Source organism: Aquarana catesbeiana, linkage group LG01 (assembly GCF_042186555.1).
Source record: "Aquarana catesbeiana isolate 2022-GZ linkage group LG01, ASM4218655v1, whole genome shotgun sequence".
Taxonomy (NCBI): Eukaryota; Metazoa; Chordata; class Amphibia; order Anura; family Ranidae; genus Aquarana; species Aquarana catesbeiana.
In genome coordinates this window covers 34,071,215-34,090,236 of record NC_133324.1, presented here as the reverse complement: position 1 = coordinate 34,090,236, position 19,022 = coordinate 34,071,215, and the positions used below count along the sequence as shown (strand labels likewise).

The following is a 19,022-nucleotide window of genomic DNA, read 5'->3' as shown; positions in this document are numbered from 1 at the left end:
GGCACTTGGCGGATATGGTTGCTTGTTAGAGGAGCTCCGGAGGACCCACAGCCTCAAGCCCGTCATTCTGCATCTTAGCTCCTGATAATGAGCAAGCAGAACAACCAGACACCACACACCCAATCCCGCCGTTTGGCGACAGCTTCTCATTGCAGGAATATCTCTGAAATCTTCTGGAATCAGTCTCTGTCCCGGAGCAAAGTGGCTGAAGCTAAGATGGCGCCGACACACACAGAGGAGGACTTCAGTGAAGATTCACAGTCTGCTGCGGAGGACAACGGTAAGAGTCTTTCACACTCTAATCACCCCCTCACTTATGCAAACATGTCCATATTCGCAGCAGACATTAAGTCCACATTCTCAGCAGCAATAACTGACCTTAAATCTAACCTGCTGGTGCTCACTGAGAAAATGGCCTCGGCTGAGGCATATGGAAAACAGAGGGAGACAGCTATTTGCAAGCTTGAAAAGATCAATTCTTCACACTCTAATCATTTCATAGAAATTAACAGACACTTGGAGGACCTTGATAATAGGGGGAGGAGGAGTAATATATGGGTCAGAGTGATCCCCGAAACTGTAGACAAAGATCAAATCATCCCTGCCCTTCAAAGAGTTTTTAATAGTCTGCTGGAACGGCCTGAAGATACTGCCATTAAATTTGTGAGAGCACATAGGGCCCTGAGAACACGAGGCCCAGACAACATGCCTACACGTGGTATTACAGTGGGGCAAAAAAGTATTTAGTCAGCCCCCAATTGTTCAAGTTCTCCCACTTAAAAAGATGAGAGAGGCCTGTAATTGTCATCATAGGTATACCTCAACTATGAGAGACAAAATGTGGAAACAAATCCGGACAATCACATTGTCTGATTTGGAAAGAATTTATTTGCAAATTATGGTGGAAAATAAGTATTTGGTCAATATCAAAAGTTCATCTTGATACTTTGTTATATATCCTTTGTTGGCAATGACAGAGGTCAAACATTTTCTGTAGGTCTTCATAAGGTTGTCACACACTGTTGCTGGTATGTTGGCCCATTCCTCCACACTGATCTCCTCTAGAGCAGTAATGTTTTGGGGCTGTCGCTGGGTAACACGGACTTTCAACTCCCTCCAAAGGTTTTCTATGGGGTTGAGATCTGGAGACTGGCCAGGCCACTCCAGGACCTTGAAATGCTTCTTACGAAGCCACTCCTTCGTTGCCCGGGCGGTGTGTTTGGGATCATTGTCATGCTGAAAGACCCAGCCATGTTTCATCTTCAATGCCCTTGCTGATGAGAGGAGGTTTGCACTCAAAATCTCACGATACATGGCCCCATTTATTCTTTAATGTACACAGATCAGTCGGGCGGTTCCCTTTGCAGAGAAACAGCCCTAAAGCATGATGTTGCCACCCCCATGCTTCACAGTAGGTATGGTGTTCTTTGGTTGCAAATCAGCATTCTCTCTCCTCCAAACACGACAAGTTGTGTTTCTACCAAACAGTTCTACTTTGGTTTCATCTGACCATATGACATTCTCCCAGTCCTCTTCTGGATCATCCAAATGCTCTCTAGCAAACCTCAGACGGGCCCGGACATTTACTGGCTTAAGCAGGGGGACACGTCTGTCACTGCAGGATCTGGGTCCCTGGTGGTGTAGTGTGTTACTGATGGTAGCTTTTGTTACGTTGGTCCCAGCTCTCTGCAGGTCATTCACTAGGTCCTCCCGTGTGGTTCTGGGATTTTTGCTCACCGTTCTTGTGATCATTTTGACCCCACGGGGTGAGATCTTGCATGGAGCCCCAGATCGAGGGATATTATCAGTGGTCTTGTATGTCTTCCATTTTCTAATTATTGCTCCCACAGTTGATCTCTTCACACCAAGCTGCTTGCCTATTGCAGATTCAGTCTTCCCAGTCTGGTGCAGGTCTACAATTTTGTTTCTGGTGTTCTTCGACAGCTCTTTGGTCTTCGCCATAGTGGAGTTTGGAGTGTGACTGTTTGAGGTTGTGGACAGGTGTCTTTTATACTGATAAGTTCAAACAGGTGCCATTAGTACAGGTAATGAGTGGAGGACAGAGGAGCCTCTTAAAGAAGATACAGGTCTGTGAGAGCCAGAAATCTTGCTTGTTTGTAGGTGACCAAATACTTATTTTCCACCATAATTTGCAAATAAATTCTTTCAAAAATCAGACAATGTGATTGTCTGGATTTGTTTCCATATTTTGTCTCTCATAGTTGAGGTATGCCTATGGTAACAATTACAGGCCTCTCTCATCTTTTTAAGTGGGAGAACTTGCACAATTGGTGGCTGACTAAATACTTTTTTGCCCCACTGTATATGTTGTTTACAGAATTTTACACTGAAGGAAGACATTATGCAAAAGGCGCGCCACAATGATAAAATTGTGTTTAATAGAGAGGTGATAATGCTTTTCCAGGACTTGTCTCAAATAACTTTGAAAAATCGCAGGGCTCTGCGACCCCTCTTAGACAAGCTCTGCGAGAAGGACCTACAATATACATGGAGCTTCCCGTTCGCCCTACTTGTGACGCACAATGGCAGACAATACTCTTTACGCTCACCAGAGGACCTTCCAGAGTTTTGCAACTCCTTACAACTAGGTCCAGTCGAACTCCCAGACTGGTACCGAGAATTTCTTCTTCCTCCTCTGAACAGAAGTCCCCCCTGCTCACCGCTGGCATCCCCTGATAAGCACCAATCTAAGAAGAAGAAGCAAGGTAGACAGGAAGGTTCACTTTCTGGCACCCCCAGAGCGCACCGGCCAGGAGTATTGGATGATACCTAGAAGATGATATGTCTCTCCACTTTAAATGTACTAACTGCCATGTTAAATGCGGTGTACACTGTATTCTCTTTACAGCAACTGTTTTTTTGATCACTTGATCGCTTTTTTCTACGAGTTTATTCAATTTTGATCAAGAAATGGGATACTCTAAACCCAGTATGGGGACTGAACTTGTGCAACTTTACCCATACTCAGCAAATAGAGGACTTTGCTTTAAACCTCTGCATGTACAAAACTTACGTTCTGGACTCTGTGGGCCATGTTATGGGATATCTCCTCAACACCGCCTGGAGTACAAGATGTAGCTGGAGTATGTACCTTCTTATTGCGGTTATGATCCTGAAAGACATTATTGGATGAGATTGGGAAACAGGAGCTGATTCTCATTGTTGGACATATGTTAATCCATGGTGATAAGTGATTACCTACTGATCTCAGGGTTACACCTAACATTTCTTTACTTTACAGGATCATCAGTTCAGAATTTCAACACACAGTTGATGTTGGTTATGCCTATATCAGAAACACTGGTTTAGAGTGTTAGGTTGTTAGTAGTGTTCCTGTAATGAGGATATATAGTATGGAAGGCATGGGCACCCCAGTGTTGCGGTTGTGTCTCAGAAAGTCTGACACCGATGAGGCTGAGAGACAGGAATAAGGTCACTATCTACTGCCAATAGTATCCCCTACCTATTATGTAACTTATTAGTGTGGTTGTTTTTGCATCTCATATCCTTCATATTACGATGCAGAATGATTCGATTTTAACCCAATCATTGGCTACATGACGAGGCTGAGGGCCTCTTGTCCCCATTAGGTGAGTTTACTTTGCTTGCGGAGTAGCGGCTTTTTTGCCTGGCGATATCCATATCGGTCAGTACCTCCCACTTCCCCCACAAAGTGCCTCCCAGTGTGACCTTGGCCACAGGAGAGTGCACTACATAAGACCTTAACAATAGTATATCTATTTAAAAGGTAAAAGATTGATGACTCACTTTCTTAGTAGTGGCTGTTTGTTCTCATATAAACGTTTATCGGAGATATATTCACCTGTACCCACGTTCTACTTGACTAGTGTTGTTCACAGGACACAGTTCTCTGGATCTGTCTATGGTTGTACAATAGCATACTCTTCGCTGGGTCATAATCTTACAGTAGTGTCTCATAACATCAGAGGCTTGAATGTACCAGAGAAGCGTTCGACCCTCTTAAGGGAATTAAAGAAAGGTAGTCCTCATTTTGCATTTTTACAAGAGACGCACTTTAAAACACACAGCATACCCAGGCTCACTGATTCCTATTTTATTGAGGCACACCATGCCAAAAATACCTTGACTAAATCTAAAGGGGTGACAATACTGATTAGCAAAGACGCCAACTTTGAACTGACCAACAGACTGGCTGACCCAGAAGGGAGATATCTTTTTAAGCAAAGGGAAACGCAACCGTATTCCAACAACCTTAGCTAATATCTACTTTTCAAATACATCACACTTAACCCTCTGTAGACGCATGGTAAAGGAGCTTGAGGGTTTCTGCTCGGGCTGTATAATTCTGGGAGGAGATTTCAATCTCCCCTTAAATCCTTGACAGAGGATGTATGACAGATACATCTTCTGGCAAATCATACATAACCTACCGAATTCTGAAAAGCTTAAAATCACTGCTGAATTCTCTACATCTTATTGACATATGGCGCTATATGCATCCAGACGTCAGAGATTTTACCTTTTACTCTGCCCCACATGCAAGATACTCCCGGATAGACTATACTTCATATCACGCAAGGATCTACACACAGTAACGGAAGCTAACATCGGTATCCAATCCATATATGACCATGCTCCTGTCTCGCTTTCGCTGGATTCAACTACCTCCTCTACTAGGGCTCCAAATTGGAGACTGAATTCCTTACTTCTGACAGACCATGTGTTGTTACCAAAAATCACATCACATTTGAAAGAGTTTTTCATTCAAAAATGAAACTCAAGGGATGGACCCCCTGATGATATGGGAGGCCCATAAATGCCCTGCCAGGGGGGAATTAATGAGGATGGGGGCTCAGCTAAAGAGAGACAGGGAAAAAGAAATCACAAAACTGACAGGTAAAATCTCAAACTTGGAATTCCAACATAAACAATCACTGACAACGCGAACAGCGACTGAACTACTCGAAAGCAGGAAAACCCTACAGCAAATAGTGGACGCTACAACTAAACGTTTCCTATTCTTTAGGAAAAAAATATTTTATGAATATGGAGACAAAACAGGCAAATTTCTAGCTAGGGCTCTGAGAGGACCCCAACATCACAATAAAATCCTAGGCATACAAAATAAAAAAGGGACTTTGGACTGGACTGATGAGCTGATCACCCAACACTTTCATGACAATTATTCTAACCTCTATAATTTACCCGCTCCACATAAACCAGCAGAGATGCAGGGAAACAGGTCACAAATTATTCAAGACTATCTAAAATCCTCTAGACTCCCTCAACTATCAGAGGCAGACATTGAGGCTCTGGAACAACCCATTGACAATTCTGAAATACAATTAGTGATCAAAGATTTAAAGACGGGGAAAAGCCCTGGCCCAGGTGGCTTTAACTCCATCTACTATAAAACCTTCATGGATATATTGACTAGTCCCCTGACAAAAGCATTAAACTCCTTTTCCACACCCAGAGACATCCCTCCGACATTTCTTTTGGCACATATAACTGTCATACCTAAGCCAAATAAAGACCCTACGCAATGCCCCATCTACAGACCAATTTCATTGTTGAACCTGGACGTGAAGCTTCTAACCAAAATACTAGCTAACAGACTTAAGCCCCTACTCCATACTTTAATTGGTCTGGAACAGGCTGGATTTATGCCCGGCAGAGAAGCAAAGGATAACGTCACAAAATCACTGAACTTAATCTATGTGGCCAGAATGCGAAAGATCGAGGGCCTTCTCCTGCCTAGGCAGTATGATCGGGGAGGAGGAGAGGGGGCAGAGGAGCGGGGCACACCACTGACACTACACGGTGGTGCCGGCCTTATGGGAGATCATCACAGGCGGTAGAGGATTGCACTGACTGCACACAGGCAGCAAACTTGAAGATGTCCTGAACCACTGAATGACCTGAGAGCTGTCTTGATCCGGACAACAGAAGGAGGATACCGGCAAGGATTCCACTGGTTTTGATTAACATACACGCTAAAGATCAAGTTTTGATCTGGTAAGAGTCTTATTTAGAGGGGGCTCTCTTGCAGACCCCCCCTCTTTATTTTGAGCATGTGTGATGTGGAACTCGCTTGGGTGACAGCAACTATCTCTGAGAATCTTGCTCCATAAGATTCGGTTTTTCAAAGGACTTGACTTTTCTTTGTACAAATCATCATTTTTTATTATATGAGTGCACGGTCTTGATTCAATGTATATATTGTTTAGATTGTTCATGGTTTATGATCAATTATTTTTATAAGTGCTGCCGGAGTCTACTAGACTTTTTTACTATTTATTTGTATTATTTCTTTTGTTTAGGAATATTTTTTCAGGTAGCAGCTGTTGCCACTAATCTGGGTTATTTGCATCAATTTGTACCAATCTGTTCCAGAACATTTATTACTCCTAAGCGCTTGTTTAAGTGTGACATTAGGCCTTGTCTCATTTCTTTTCTTTGCTAGTGTTATGTGTAACATGTGTTACCTTTAATAAACCTTTTTTGAACGAAAAAAAAATATATATATAGTCCAAAAAACATTCTGTAAAACTGTTACCTATTATCATTTCTGTCATTTTCTAAGCTGTCCCGCTATGTAAAAGAAGTCCAGTACAAGGATCCGAATGGCAAGGTCATGATTTTTAATGATAAAGGAGAACTGCCCAGCCCAATGGAAATTGTAAATTGGATTACAAGAATTAAAGGTAGAAATATCACTGATTGGATGATTGTGGGTCACTTTGATGGGTCCCTTTCAGAGGGTCAGCAACTTACACTAGAACCAGAGCGAATATCATGGAAAGGAGACAAGGTAAGTTACACTGGGGAAGCTGATCCAGAACTTATACAAGATACATACTAATTTTGACCCTAAAGCCCATCTCCAGACAAATCCTAACCCTGTCCCCCCATACTGTTCATAGACGGCCAACATCTGCCCTTACTCATTCCGTGGTGATTAGATGAAGGTGTCAGTGCTGATTGTGTGGATATAAATGCCGGGATATGTTCCCCTCACTTTATATAACTGAAGAAGTTGATAAACTACAAAACATCTTCTATATTACAGAAAAAGTCCAGCTGAACGTGACTGACTACTACTAGCTACCCCCTCCTCATCACATCACACAGAGTGGAACATAGACACTCAAAAAAGGACCCCAAATCCTGTGTACAGAAGAAGATAAAAGGCTTTGGAGTGGAATGACCGCCAGTATTATCCATGGCCAGATTCTACCCAGGCCTTCTGAATTCCTCAGACTGTAAAAAGAAGAAAAAAAAAACAGTTTAGAGTAGTAATTCCCCCGATCAGAAATTTGCAGTTACTGTATATACATTAAAAATAAAAAAACTTAGAGCTACCTGGATTTCTGTATGAGTGACTCCTAAAATGCGGTTGATTTTTACATATAGTTACATAGTAGGCAAGGTTGAAAAAAATCAAAGTTCATCTAGTCCAATCTATGTGTGTGATTTTATGTCAGTATTACATTGTATATCCCTGTATGTTGCGGTCATTCAGGTGCTTATCTAATAGTTTTTTAATATTATCGATGCTCCCCGCTGATACCACCGCTTGTGGCAAGGAATTCCACAACAGTAAAGAACAGTAAAGAACCCTCTACGCAGTTTAAGGTTAAAACGCTTTTCTTCTAATTTTAGTGAATGGCCGTGTATCTTATTAAATTCCCTTTCGTGGAAAAGTTTCATCCCTATTGTGGGGTCACCAGTATGATATTTGTACATTGAAATCATATCCCCTCTCAAGCGTCTCTTCTCCAGAGAGAATAAGTTCAGTGCTCTTAACATTTTCTCATAAATAATGTCCTCCAGACCATGTATTAGTTTTGTTGCCCTTCTCTGGACTCTCTCCAGTTCCAGCACATTCTTCCTGAGGACTGGTGCCCAGAAATGGATGGCATACTCCAGGTGCAGCCGGACCAGAGTTTTGTAGAGTGAGAGAATTATTATCTCTGGAGTTAACCCCCTTTATAATGCATGCCAATATTCTGTTTGCTTTGCTTGCATGCCATGGCTGAGCCAGTCATCTATTAGGACCCCAAGGTCCTTTTCCATCCTAGATTTCCCAGAGGTTCACCCCCCCAGTGAGTATATTGCATTCATATTTTTGCCAAGCAAATGCATTATTTTACATTTTTCTACACTAAACCTCATTTGCCATGTAATTGCCCACCCCATTACTTTGTTCAGATGTTCTTGCAAGGTTTCCACATCCTGCGGAGAAGTTATTGCCCTGCTTTTACAGATTTAGCTGTTTAAACAAAAGGTTGTTTATGAATAAATTAAATAGGATTGGTCTTATTTAAGAGCACCCCCCCCTCCTGAACCATACCAGGCCACGTGCCCTCAACATTGGGAGGGTGCTTTGGGGTACCCCCCAAAACACCTTGTCCCCATGTTGATATCATCAATGGCGTGTATGTCGGTAGAGATTTTGGTGAAAAGTGATGCTAGGTCAGTCATCAGTGAAGTCTGAAGTGACAGCAACATATCTTTAAGGGTAGTATCTATCACAGGTTGTCCTGTGGTGGGGAATGTTGCCATTGATGAATACAGGGCCTGGTTAGATTGGAGGGGATTGAAAGCCTGGGCCTCAATTTGTGTGAGCAGCTGCGGCTTCGGGCTTTTCGCTGGGCTGCCTGTATGGGGATTTTCCTCTGTTTGGTGTTTAGGGGCTGAAGGGATTAGGGGTGGGTCCCCCCGTTCCAGTGATCTCATCTGGGAGATCTGTGTATGCCTCATGGGATGCGGGTGGGCCATTGCCATTTTGAGTCTGACTGACCTTAGGCTGTGGCTTGTTGAAGAAGGCCATCAGTTTCTTCGGGCGGAATTTGCTGTTCCACTTGCTGGACAAAGCTGGCTGGAGTGTATGGGTGATTGGGGTCCTGGATGGCCGGTTTTTGGGTTCAGATGTGGCCGCTGTAGCTCCAGTGTTCTCCCCTGTCTGACAAGCACCTCTGTCAGGCAGCCATCATGGATGCTGGCAGACCATGCCCCCTCTTTGGATTTATAAAGCATGATTTATGCTTGTATTGATAGTTTTGTTGCTGTAACCTTTCTAATGAAAGGATTCTGCTAGTACTCCTATATGTCCATTTCCATCTTCTGGTTCATAGCATATGCTGTGGTATCCAGACTAATGAAGGGCCACCTTCTGGAATGGTCCATGTGTTTCCACCAAGGTATACTGTACATGCTGCATCATTTTAAACATCAGAATCTTGGCTTATCTACACTATTAAAACTGTACTTTTGCTCTTGAATAGATCATATAGCTCTATATTGTCTCAGGTCCCAAGAGGTCAATGCTCCAAGGAATGTCTTCCAGGGTTCAGAAAATCTGTAAGAGAAGGATATCACCCATGTTGTTATAATTGTGCTCCATGTTCAGAAGGAGAAATATCAAACCATTCTGGTAAGCTTTATGCTTTTTATGTATAAATTCTGATATTGAATTAGAAAATGAAAACATTTAAAGTCCTTTAAATTGATTCTGCACACACTTTACACTTTGCAGGCTGAATATCTCCCTAAATGGTATGAAATTATGAAATTAATGATTACTGATGGTGCCTTTCTGCACCTTTCTTCACCTCTGACCCTTCTGGGAGTGTTGGAGGCTTTCTCAAGCAAGTAACTGGAAGCTCCTTCCTCCTCCTGTCTGTTTGACAAAGCCTCTGACATGTTTGTACTTATCTAAAAGAAATTATATGGAAAATTATTTCACTGAAGAGACCAAAAGTGGTAAAATAAGGGAATTACAATGTTACATACATACAAGTTACAGATAGACTGTGTCATGGCCATGTCATGGTTCTTTCATTTTCAGTAGGGCATCATCACATTTTATTTATGATTAAAACTTTCTTGAGATATTCAACATATACTGTATAGTGTTCCAACATTTTTTTTGTTTTGTATGGCTTCTAATTCATATTTATTATTACCATCTTAACTACAAAAAACTTTAAGGCAAACTACTTCCGCACAGCCCTTTAGCAGATTTACTGCCACAGAGCGGCCCTCCTGTGCAGGATCATGTATATACATGATTCTGCACTCCCACCTGCAGGGGGTGCACGTGCCCCACCAGCTGGCTGCTTCTGCTGTGATTAATCACAGCAGAAGCCGATCTGCGGGTGCTGGGTGCTGGGTACTGGATGTCTGCTGGCACCCATTGATCATCAGTAAAACACACAGAATCGAGATCTGCCTATGTAATAAAGGCAAATCTGTGTTCTTAAAAGGGGGTAGGGAGGGATTCTGTGTCCCTGCAAAGCGCAGAATAACACAAAAACACTGGCTAAACAAACAGATATCCCTTTTATCGCCCCTGATGTTTAACCCCTTCCTAGTCAGTGTCATTAGTACATTGACAGTGCATATTTTTAGCACAGATTACTGTATTAGTGTCACTGGTTCCCGCAAAGTGTCAAAAGTGTCAGTTATTGTCAGATTGTCAGCCACAACATGTAAAAGTCGCCACCATTACTAGTATAAAACATAAAATTAGATAAAAATTCCATAAATATTTACCACAGTTCACATAAACCAATCAATATACACTTGTTGGGATATATTTTTTTTTTTACCAAAAACATGTAACAGAATGCATATTGGCTTAAATTTATGAAGAAATGTGATTTTTTTTTTTATTTTTTTTTTTATTGAATGTGCTTTATAGCAGAAAATATTTTTTTTCAAGATTGTTGGTCTTTTTTTATTTATAGCGCAAAAAACATTTTATTTGGGTGGCCCGGTGCCGCACACGATCACCCAATTATAGGGTAAGCCGAACTAGTAATTATGTTTTATTCTTTCCCCTTTTCTACATGCTGTTTTTAAGATCACTACTTGTAGTGTATTGTACATTGTTTTTTGCCTGTATTGCATTATATTATTTGTCTTATAGATTGGTCCTCCTGAGGAAGCGATAATATCGCGAAACTAGTCGAGAACCAGACCAGTCAATATTTTGTAATTTACAGATATTCTTTGGTGATCTTTGAATTTCTGTTTTTGCATTTTAATCTGTACACCATGTATTTCCTGTTTGTAATAAATTCCTTTTATACATTTTGTCTATCATCGTTTACCTGTACCGGTATAGTCCAGCCATTTTAGGGTGTGAACATTATGGGGCCAACATCAGCCACTGTCCCCTATGTCCCACTCTCTTTTCCTTGTACATATTAATTTGGATGATGGTACGGTTTAAATTTTACTACCCTTATTATTTGAGGCTATACTCACAATTTGTGCATATTCATTGGGTGGATAACACACCCGTTTTCCTTTTTCCCCTTGAGTGCCTCTAATTCCTAATCTAGATTACCTTTTTGTTTATTAATTATCCCATTACGTCGGAGTTTGAGCCCCCTCCTTTAGATGGACCTTACATGGGAGCAGCCCTATCACTGACCACGCAGGTTAAGTTCCATATAGTCAGACGTTCCTTCACATTTACCCCACTATACCATGTTTCAACTCATACTTTTAACATTACATCTATTATTGCCATGAATAGGGTTTGGTCAGTCTATATTCACTACCCTTTACCCAAGAGTATGTGCTACTATGGACCGTTTAATTTCCGGTCCAGTGTGATTATTGTGTTATCCATACCCCTAATCCGTAGCTGACCCTTACCCATGTCGGCCCTTTGTAACCTAATCCTATCATTGCTACATCATCGCCCTTCTGCGATTACCCCTTTCTAGCCTAGAATATTATATTATGTAGTTTGACACCCTATGGAGTTCCCTGCCTTCATGTCATCTAACCCCTAATCTAATTATTGTTAGGATTTATTCCATTTTTCCCACCCATCTACCATGGCTTCCTCGCTGTTGGTTGTCACTATTATCTTCAGATTTCTATCCCTACTACGTTTTATTCAGATCCACTGTTTTACACATGCTCACGTTTTTTATTTTACTATCTGTCACTACCAATCAACCATGTATAATTTTTATTCATTCCCTTATCACTCTTCACCGCATCACTTCCATTCATTTACAACACACACTTCATCTTTCATTGGCACATCCAAAAAACCCCCCCCTCCTCCTACACCCCCTCCCCCCACACCCCTTCCCCCCCTCCTTGTTCCCTGTCCTTATTTTCACTCCTATCACTCACCAACAGGTAGCCCCAACTGACTAATGCTTTCATCTCTCAACCAGGCCTTTCAGTAGCCAATGCTGCCCCCCTCTGTTTGTAGTGCCATCTATGGGGACCAAGTCCCGTTTGTGTTTACCAACACCTTAATGGATTGAGTGGCATTTTACTGCCACTCTTATTTCTTTTACACATACTGCCATTTATTTATTACCATTTTTTGTTATGATGTTCAATGTTTTTGTTTATTTTGTTCGGCTGACCCTAGGTGCCCTGTGTGGTCCGTGGCTGCCTGTGCCTTTCCGAGCGGCGGACATGTGTTTCTCCTGGCAGGAGAAGACGCCCTGGTGTTCGTCTCCTGCTTGTCCTTGCGGAGCCCAGGGTTTCCTGCCCACGGGCTCGCCTTGAACGTGCTTGCGCAGTAGCGCGGTCCGCGCACCTGCGCAGTGCGGAGAAACTGACCCGGTGACGTCAGACGCTTGCCGGCTGGCGGCGTCGTGGGCGTCTCCGGGTTGGGGAGCTCACTTAATGGGCCCTTGGGCCTGTGAGTGAGCATCTGAGCTCTCCCCATGATAGACTGCTGACGTGGGGCTGGGATGGAACGGAGGCCTTCAACACCTCACTGGTGTACATCTATAGGTACGTTATGTTCTCTTACCTTGGATACTATCCTCTACCCGACGCTATCTATTTTAGATACCTTCACTTGGATTTTATCCTGTATCTCATGTTACATTTGATACTATTTATTGACAGACTGCCATGCAACCCTGTGGTTATCTACCCTCAGTGGTGGACTTCCACACATTGTACCCTTCATGATGCCCCAGCGCTTGGAGTTGGTTGGTTCTCCTGCTCATTATGGGCCACCCGACCCCCACGCCATCGCAAGTCTTTTCGTGGCTAGCATATGTATTACCCTTCGTCCCAACCATTATGGTAAGCCATATCACACGCTTCTATTGTTTACTAGCCCAGTGTAATCCCTCTTGTTTTGTTCCCCTTCCCTTCCTCCCTCTACCCTCCCTGTTCCTGTGCATTGTCTGCTCCTCCTCACCCTGTTCCCTACCTCCCCTCCCCCCCCCCTCTTTTGCCCTTCCCTCCACTACCCCCTCCCCTGGTGTTCCTCCCAGTCTCCCCCCCCCTCCCCCCCTCCCTTTCTTTCCCCCCCTTCCCCTTCCCATGTTCCATTACCCTTACCCTCCTTCCCTCTTCCCTTCCCGCTCCCCCTTTTTCCCTCCTTTTCACCCCCTCCCTTTTCCCCCCCTCCCCCTCCCCCCAGTTTCCTTCCCCCTTTTTCCCTAGGCCCTCCCTCCCCTCTCTTTCCGCTCCCTCAATATGTGGTTGGCTAATCTATTGTATCCTTTCACCAGCTATTTTTGTAGCCCCCCACTTACGCTATGCTTTTTACTTAGAGGGCTCTAAACTATCCCCCTTGTCCGCCGCGGGGGAGAGTTATTTGGGTGGCCCGGTGCCGCACACGATCACCCAATTATAGGGTAAGCCGAACTAGTAATTATGTTTTATTCTTTCCCCTTTTCTACATGCTGTTTTTAAGATCACTACTTGTAGTGTATTGTACATTGTTTTTTGCCTGTATTGCATTATATTATTTGTCTTATAGATTGGTCCTCCTGAGGAAGCGATAATATCGCGAAACTAGTCGAGAACCAGACCAGTCAATATTTTGTAATTTACAGATATTCTTTGGTGATCTTTGAATTTCTGTTTTTGCATTTTAATCTGTACACCATGTATTTCCTGTTTGTAATAAATTCCTTTTATACATTTTGTCTATCATCGTTTACCTGTACCGGTATAGTCCAGCCATTTTAGGGTGTGAACATTATGGGGCCAACATCAGCCACTGTCCCCTATGTCCCACTCTCTTTTCCTTGTACATATTAATTTGGATGATGGTACGGTTTAAATTTTACTACCCTTATTATTTGAGGCTATACTCACAATTTGTGCATATTCATTGGGTGGATAACACACCCGTTTTCCTTTTTCCCCTTGAGTGCCTCTAATTCCTAATCTAGATTACCTTTTTGTTTATTAATTATCCCATTACGTCGGAGTTTGAGCCCCCTCCTTTAGATGGACCTTACATGGGAGCAGCCCTATCACTGACCACGCAGGTTAAGTTCCATATAGTCAGACGTTCCTTCACATTTACCCCACTATACCATGTTTCAACTCATACTTTTAACAAAAAGCGCAGTGGTGATCCAAAAGTGGCCTGGCCATGAAGGGTGGTAAATCTTCTGGAGGTCAAATGGTTAAGGAAAATACAGAAAAAAATATTTAATACTGTCAAATAGCTACCACGCCTAATGATATTTTCACTTATTTTTACTCTACAGACAGTGAACTCTGCAAGAAGTGTCCTGAAAATGAATGGCCTAACAAAGCTAAAAATATTTGTGTTGACAAGGTCAATGAGTATTTATCATACGAGGAGGATATTCTAGTTTTATTTTTTTCTATAACTTCAGTCATATTTGCTACAACATCTCTCTTTATACTTGGGCTATTTGTTTGGTTTCGGAGCACTCCCATAGTCAGAGCCAATAACCGGAACCTCAGCTTCATTCTGCTCCTCTCCCTCACACTGAGCTTCCTTTCTGTATTCCTGTTCCTTGGCCGTCCTGTGGATATTACCTGTATACTGCAACAAGTCACTTTTGGAATTCCCTTCACCATCTCAGCATCTTCTATCCTAGCCAAAACCATCATGGTCTTCATTGCTTTTAAAGCCACAAGACCTGGAAGCTCTTGTAGAAAATGGGTGGGAGTCAAACTTCCCAATACAGTCCTGTTATTCTGCTCATCCATTCAGGTTATGAATTGCATTCTCTGGTTATCCATCTCTCCACCATTTCAGGAGTATGACATGGACTCCTATCCTGGGAAGATCCTCATTCAGTGTAATGAAGGGTCAGTTATTGGGTTCTACTCTATGTTGTTTTATATGGGGTTTCTGGCAGCTGTTAGTTTTGTTCTGGCTTTCATGGTGAGGACATTACCGGACAGTTTTAATGAGGCCAAGTACATCACCTTCAGCATGCTGGTGTTCTGCAGTGTCTGGATTGCCATGATCCCGGCCTATCTGAGCACCAGAGGGAAATACATGGTGGCTGTGGAGATATTCGCCATACTGACCTCCAGTGCTGGAATATTATTGTGTATGTTTTCTCCAAAACTCTACATTTTGCTTTTTAAACCTGAGCTGAACACAAGAGTGACAATGCTGGGGAAAAGAATGTTGTAAATGTAACACATTGATTCAATGTATAATGCTGTAGATCAGATTAAACAAGCTTAGTCAGATTGCTACCATCATCATTGTCATCATTATAAATGACATTATCATCAGAATTATGATTTTTTTTTGGGTACATTGACTGCCTTCTGTCTGCCTATTGTACATAAGTGGATGGAAGGTGGATGTTACAGGATTGTTTGCTATTTTAGAGCTTCAATTTTTTCTTGCTCTTACATGCCCCCTAGCATGCACAAGCAAAGTACTGTGACTGCACTGTCCATTGGACAGTGCTGATCACAAAAAAATGCTGTGACCAATCAAAGCATCACGCAATGTAATCAACACCTGAAGTTAGCAGCTTGCCCCCACTTTGCCCCACTTTGCCCTCACACACTGACTGGACTGTGATAGAAAAGAAAGATTCAAGATCACCAGCCAGTACAAGAGCAATCCAATACCAGCAGTACCAGAAACAGCTTCAGTCTTCCTTCTATTATCATTCATCCCACTACAGCACAGATATCAAACACAAGGCCTAAATACGGCTCGCCAGGCCTTGACATGTGATCCTCCAACTCAGTTTTGCCGCTTGAATGTGGAACTCCATTTTAGCTCTCACCCTCCGCTCCTCACTGTCACTTGTAAACACAGAAGCCTTCTATGTTTACAAGGGACGTCTTTGCTCTCAGTGGTTCCTGGAACTAACAGATCCCTGTACGCACTCACAGTGGGGCACAGTGGGGACAGATCTCCAGAATCTGAGAGAGAAAACAATATCTCCCTGCAGGTTGAGGCAGAGCCACCTACTTAGGGAAGTACTAGAGTCAGGCCAGGTAGGGGAAAGAGAGCTGTGAGGAAGCTTTGGAGAGGGGGTGAGGTTGCACACAGTGCATAGTGTTCCCCTGAACCCTGCACTCTGTACATAGTGCACTCCTGAATTCTACACTCTGTACATTGTGTAATCCTGAACTCTGAATTCTCTATGTAACACATTATTTAACCCTGAACTCTGTACATAGCACACCCCAGATACAATTGGCCCTTTAAACCATATTACTGATGCGGCCCACAATGAAATTGAGTTTGACACTCCTGCTCTACAGTATATGTAGGCCATTGTTTTCTTTCAACCTTTTCTGTTCCAGCATGACTGTCCCCCTGGGCACAAATCCAGCTCTATAAAGACATGGATTGATATGTTTGGCATGAAGGAACTAAAATGTCATGAACATAGTCCTGACCTCAGCCTGATTGTGAGTCAGGTCTTCTCATCCAACATCAGTACCTGACCTCACTGAGGTTCTTTTGGTTGAATTGGCACAAATCCCCACAGATGCATTCCAAAATCTTGTGAACAGTCTTCCCAGAGTAGTATATGTACGTGGGGCGGTCCTTAAGCAGTTACGCATATCTGTTGAATGTAATTTCCTGATGAATTTGCATTTCTGAATATTATTTCTGTAAACATTTCTATCTATGTTTCCTTGTACTGCTTGATTCCTTCCTTGTCTCTTTTACAAAGTTAGATTTATAATTTTTCAATGTTGATCAGTATGTCAGGTGGCCCATACCTGATTAAATCTAGTGAATGGGCTCAGGATGTTCAGATAAGCCCCTAGTCATCTCTGTAGGTGCAGACACTGTGGAGTCATTAATCATCAATGTTTCCAGCAGAAGTAGCTTCATTCTGATCCACCTTCCATGCTTGACAGCCTGCCAGACTTCTAATCTCTAATGTAAACACAGATCAGGTACACAGGAAGAAGGCAGAGTAGAGTGCTGAGCCCTGATTAATGGCTATATTGCTTCTATTAGGAATTTAACCACTTGACCACTGGGCACTTAAACCCCCTTCCTAACCAGACCAATTTTCAGCTTTCGGTGCTCTCACACTTTGAATGACAATTACTCAGCCATACAATACTGTACCCATATGAAATTTTTGTCCTTTTTTTTCACACAAATAGAGCTTTCTTTTGGTGGTATTTAATCACCGTTGGGTTTTTTATTTTTTGCGCTATAAAAGAAAAAAGACTGAAAATTTGGTAAAAAAATGAATTTTTCTTTGTTTCTGTTATAAAATTTAGCAAATTAGTAATTTTTCTTCGTAAATTTTGGCCAAAATTTATACTGCTACATATCTTTGGTAAAAATAAGTACAACTTTGTGTATATTATTTGGTCTTTGTGAATGTTAGAGAGTCCAAATGCTATGGTGCCAATATCTGAAAATTGATCACAACTGAAGTACTGACAGCCTAATTTCTTGAGACCCTAACATGCCAGAAAAGTACAAACACCCCCCAAATGACCCCTATTTGGAAAGAAGACATTCCAAGGTATTTAGAAAGATGCATGGTGAGTTTTTTTTAAATTGTCATCTTTTCCCACAATTCTTTGCAAAATCAAGATTTTTTTTTTCTTTTTTTTTTTTTCACAAAATTGTCATATTAGAAGGTTATTTCTCACACACAGCATATGCATACAACAAATTACACCCCAAAACACATTCTGCTATTACTCCCAAGTATGGTGATACCACATGTGTGAGACTTTTACACAGTGTGGCCACATACAGAGGTCCAACATGCACGGAGCACCTCCAGGCGTTCTGGAGCACCCAGGCCAATTCTTATATTTCTCTCCTACATGTAAAAATAATAATTTATTTGCTAGAAAATTACATAGAACCCCAAAACATTATATATATATATATTTTTTTAGCAAAGACCCTAGAGAATACAATGGCGGTTGTTGCAACTTTTTATCTCGCACGGTATTTGCGCAGCAATTTTTCGAACGCTTTTTTTGGGAAAAAAAACAGTTTTGTGCTTTAAAAAAAAACAAAAAAAGTAAAGTTGGCCCAATGTTTTTCCATAATGTGAAAGATGAAGTTACGCCGAGTAAATAGATACCTAACATGTCACCCTTCAAAATTGCACACTCTCGTGAAATGGTGCCAAACGTCGCTACTTAAAAAATCTCCATAGGTGATGATTTAAAATTTTTTACTGGTTACATGTTTTGAGTTACAGAGGAGGTCTAGGGCCAAAATTATTGCTCTCGCTCCAACGTTCGCAGTGATACCTCACATGTGTGGTTTGAACACCGTTTTCATATGTGGGCGGGACTTGCGTATGTGTTCGCTTCTGCTGAATGCAAGCACACGGACATGGGCGCTTTAAATTTTTTTTTTTTTTTTATTGTTTATTTTACTTTATTTATTTTAGTTTGACACTTTTTCCCCCCCAAAAAATATTTTGATCACTTTTATTTCTATTACAAGGAATGTAAACATCCTTGTAATAGGAATATGGCATGACAGGTCCTCTTTACAGTGAGATATGGGGTCAATAAGACCCCACATCTCACCTCTAGGCTGGGAAGCCTGAAATAAAAAAAAAAAAAAAAGAAAGATCTTGGCTTCGATCGTAGCGGTGAGTCGGTAGAAGCACCGGAGGATGGCAGGAAGGGGGGGGCGTCCCCTCTCACCTCCCATAAGAACGATCAAGCAGTGGAACAGCCGCTATGATCATCTTATGGTGTAGGAAATCGCCGGCTGAAAAAGCTGATATCTGAATGATGCCTGTAGCTGCAGGCATCATTCA

General features: G+C 42.1%; 1 protein-coding gene across 1 annotated transcript; it reads left to right on the top strand.

Moving 5' to 3' along the window:
• The first annotated feature begins 216 nt into the window (after positions 1-216).
• Positions 217-18,678, top strand: LOC141139584 (vomeronasal type-2 receptor 26-like). The gene is made up of 4 exons (XM_073625900.1): positions 217-663; positions 9,319-9,442; positions 14,514-15,368; positions 18,572-18,678. The coding sequence occupies exons 1-4, from the start codon at positions 217-219 to the stop codon at positions 18,676-18,678; spliced, it is 1,533 nt and encodes a 510-aa protein (XP_073482001.1).
• The last annotated feature ends 344 nt before the right edge of the window (positions 18,679-19,022 follow it).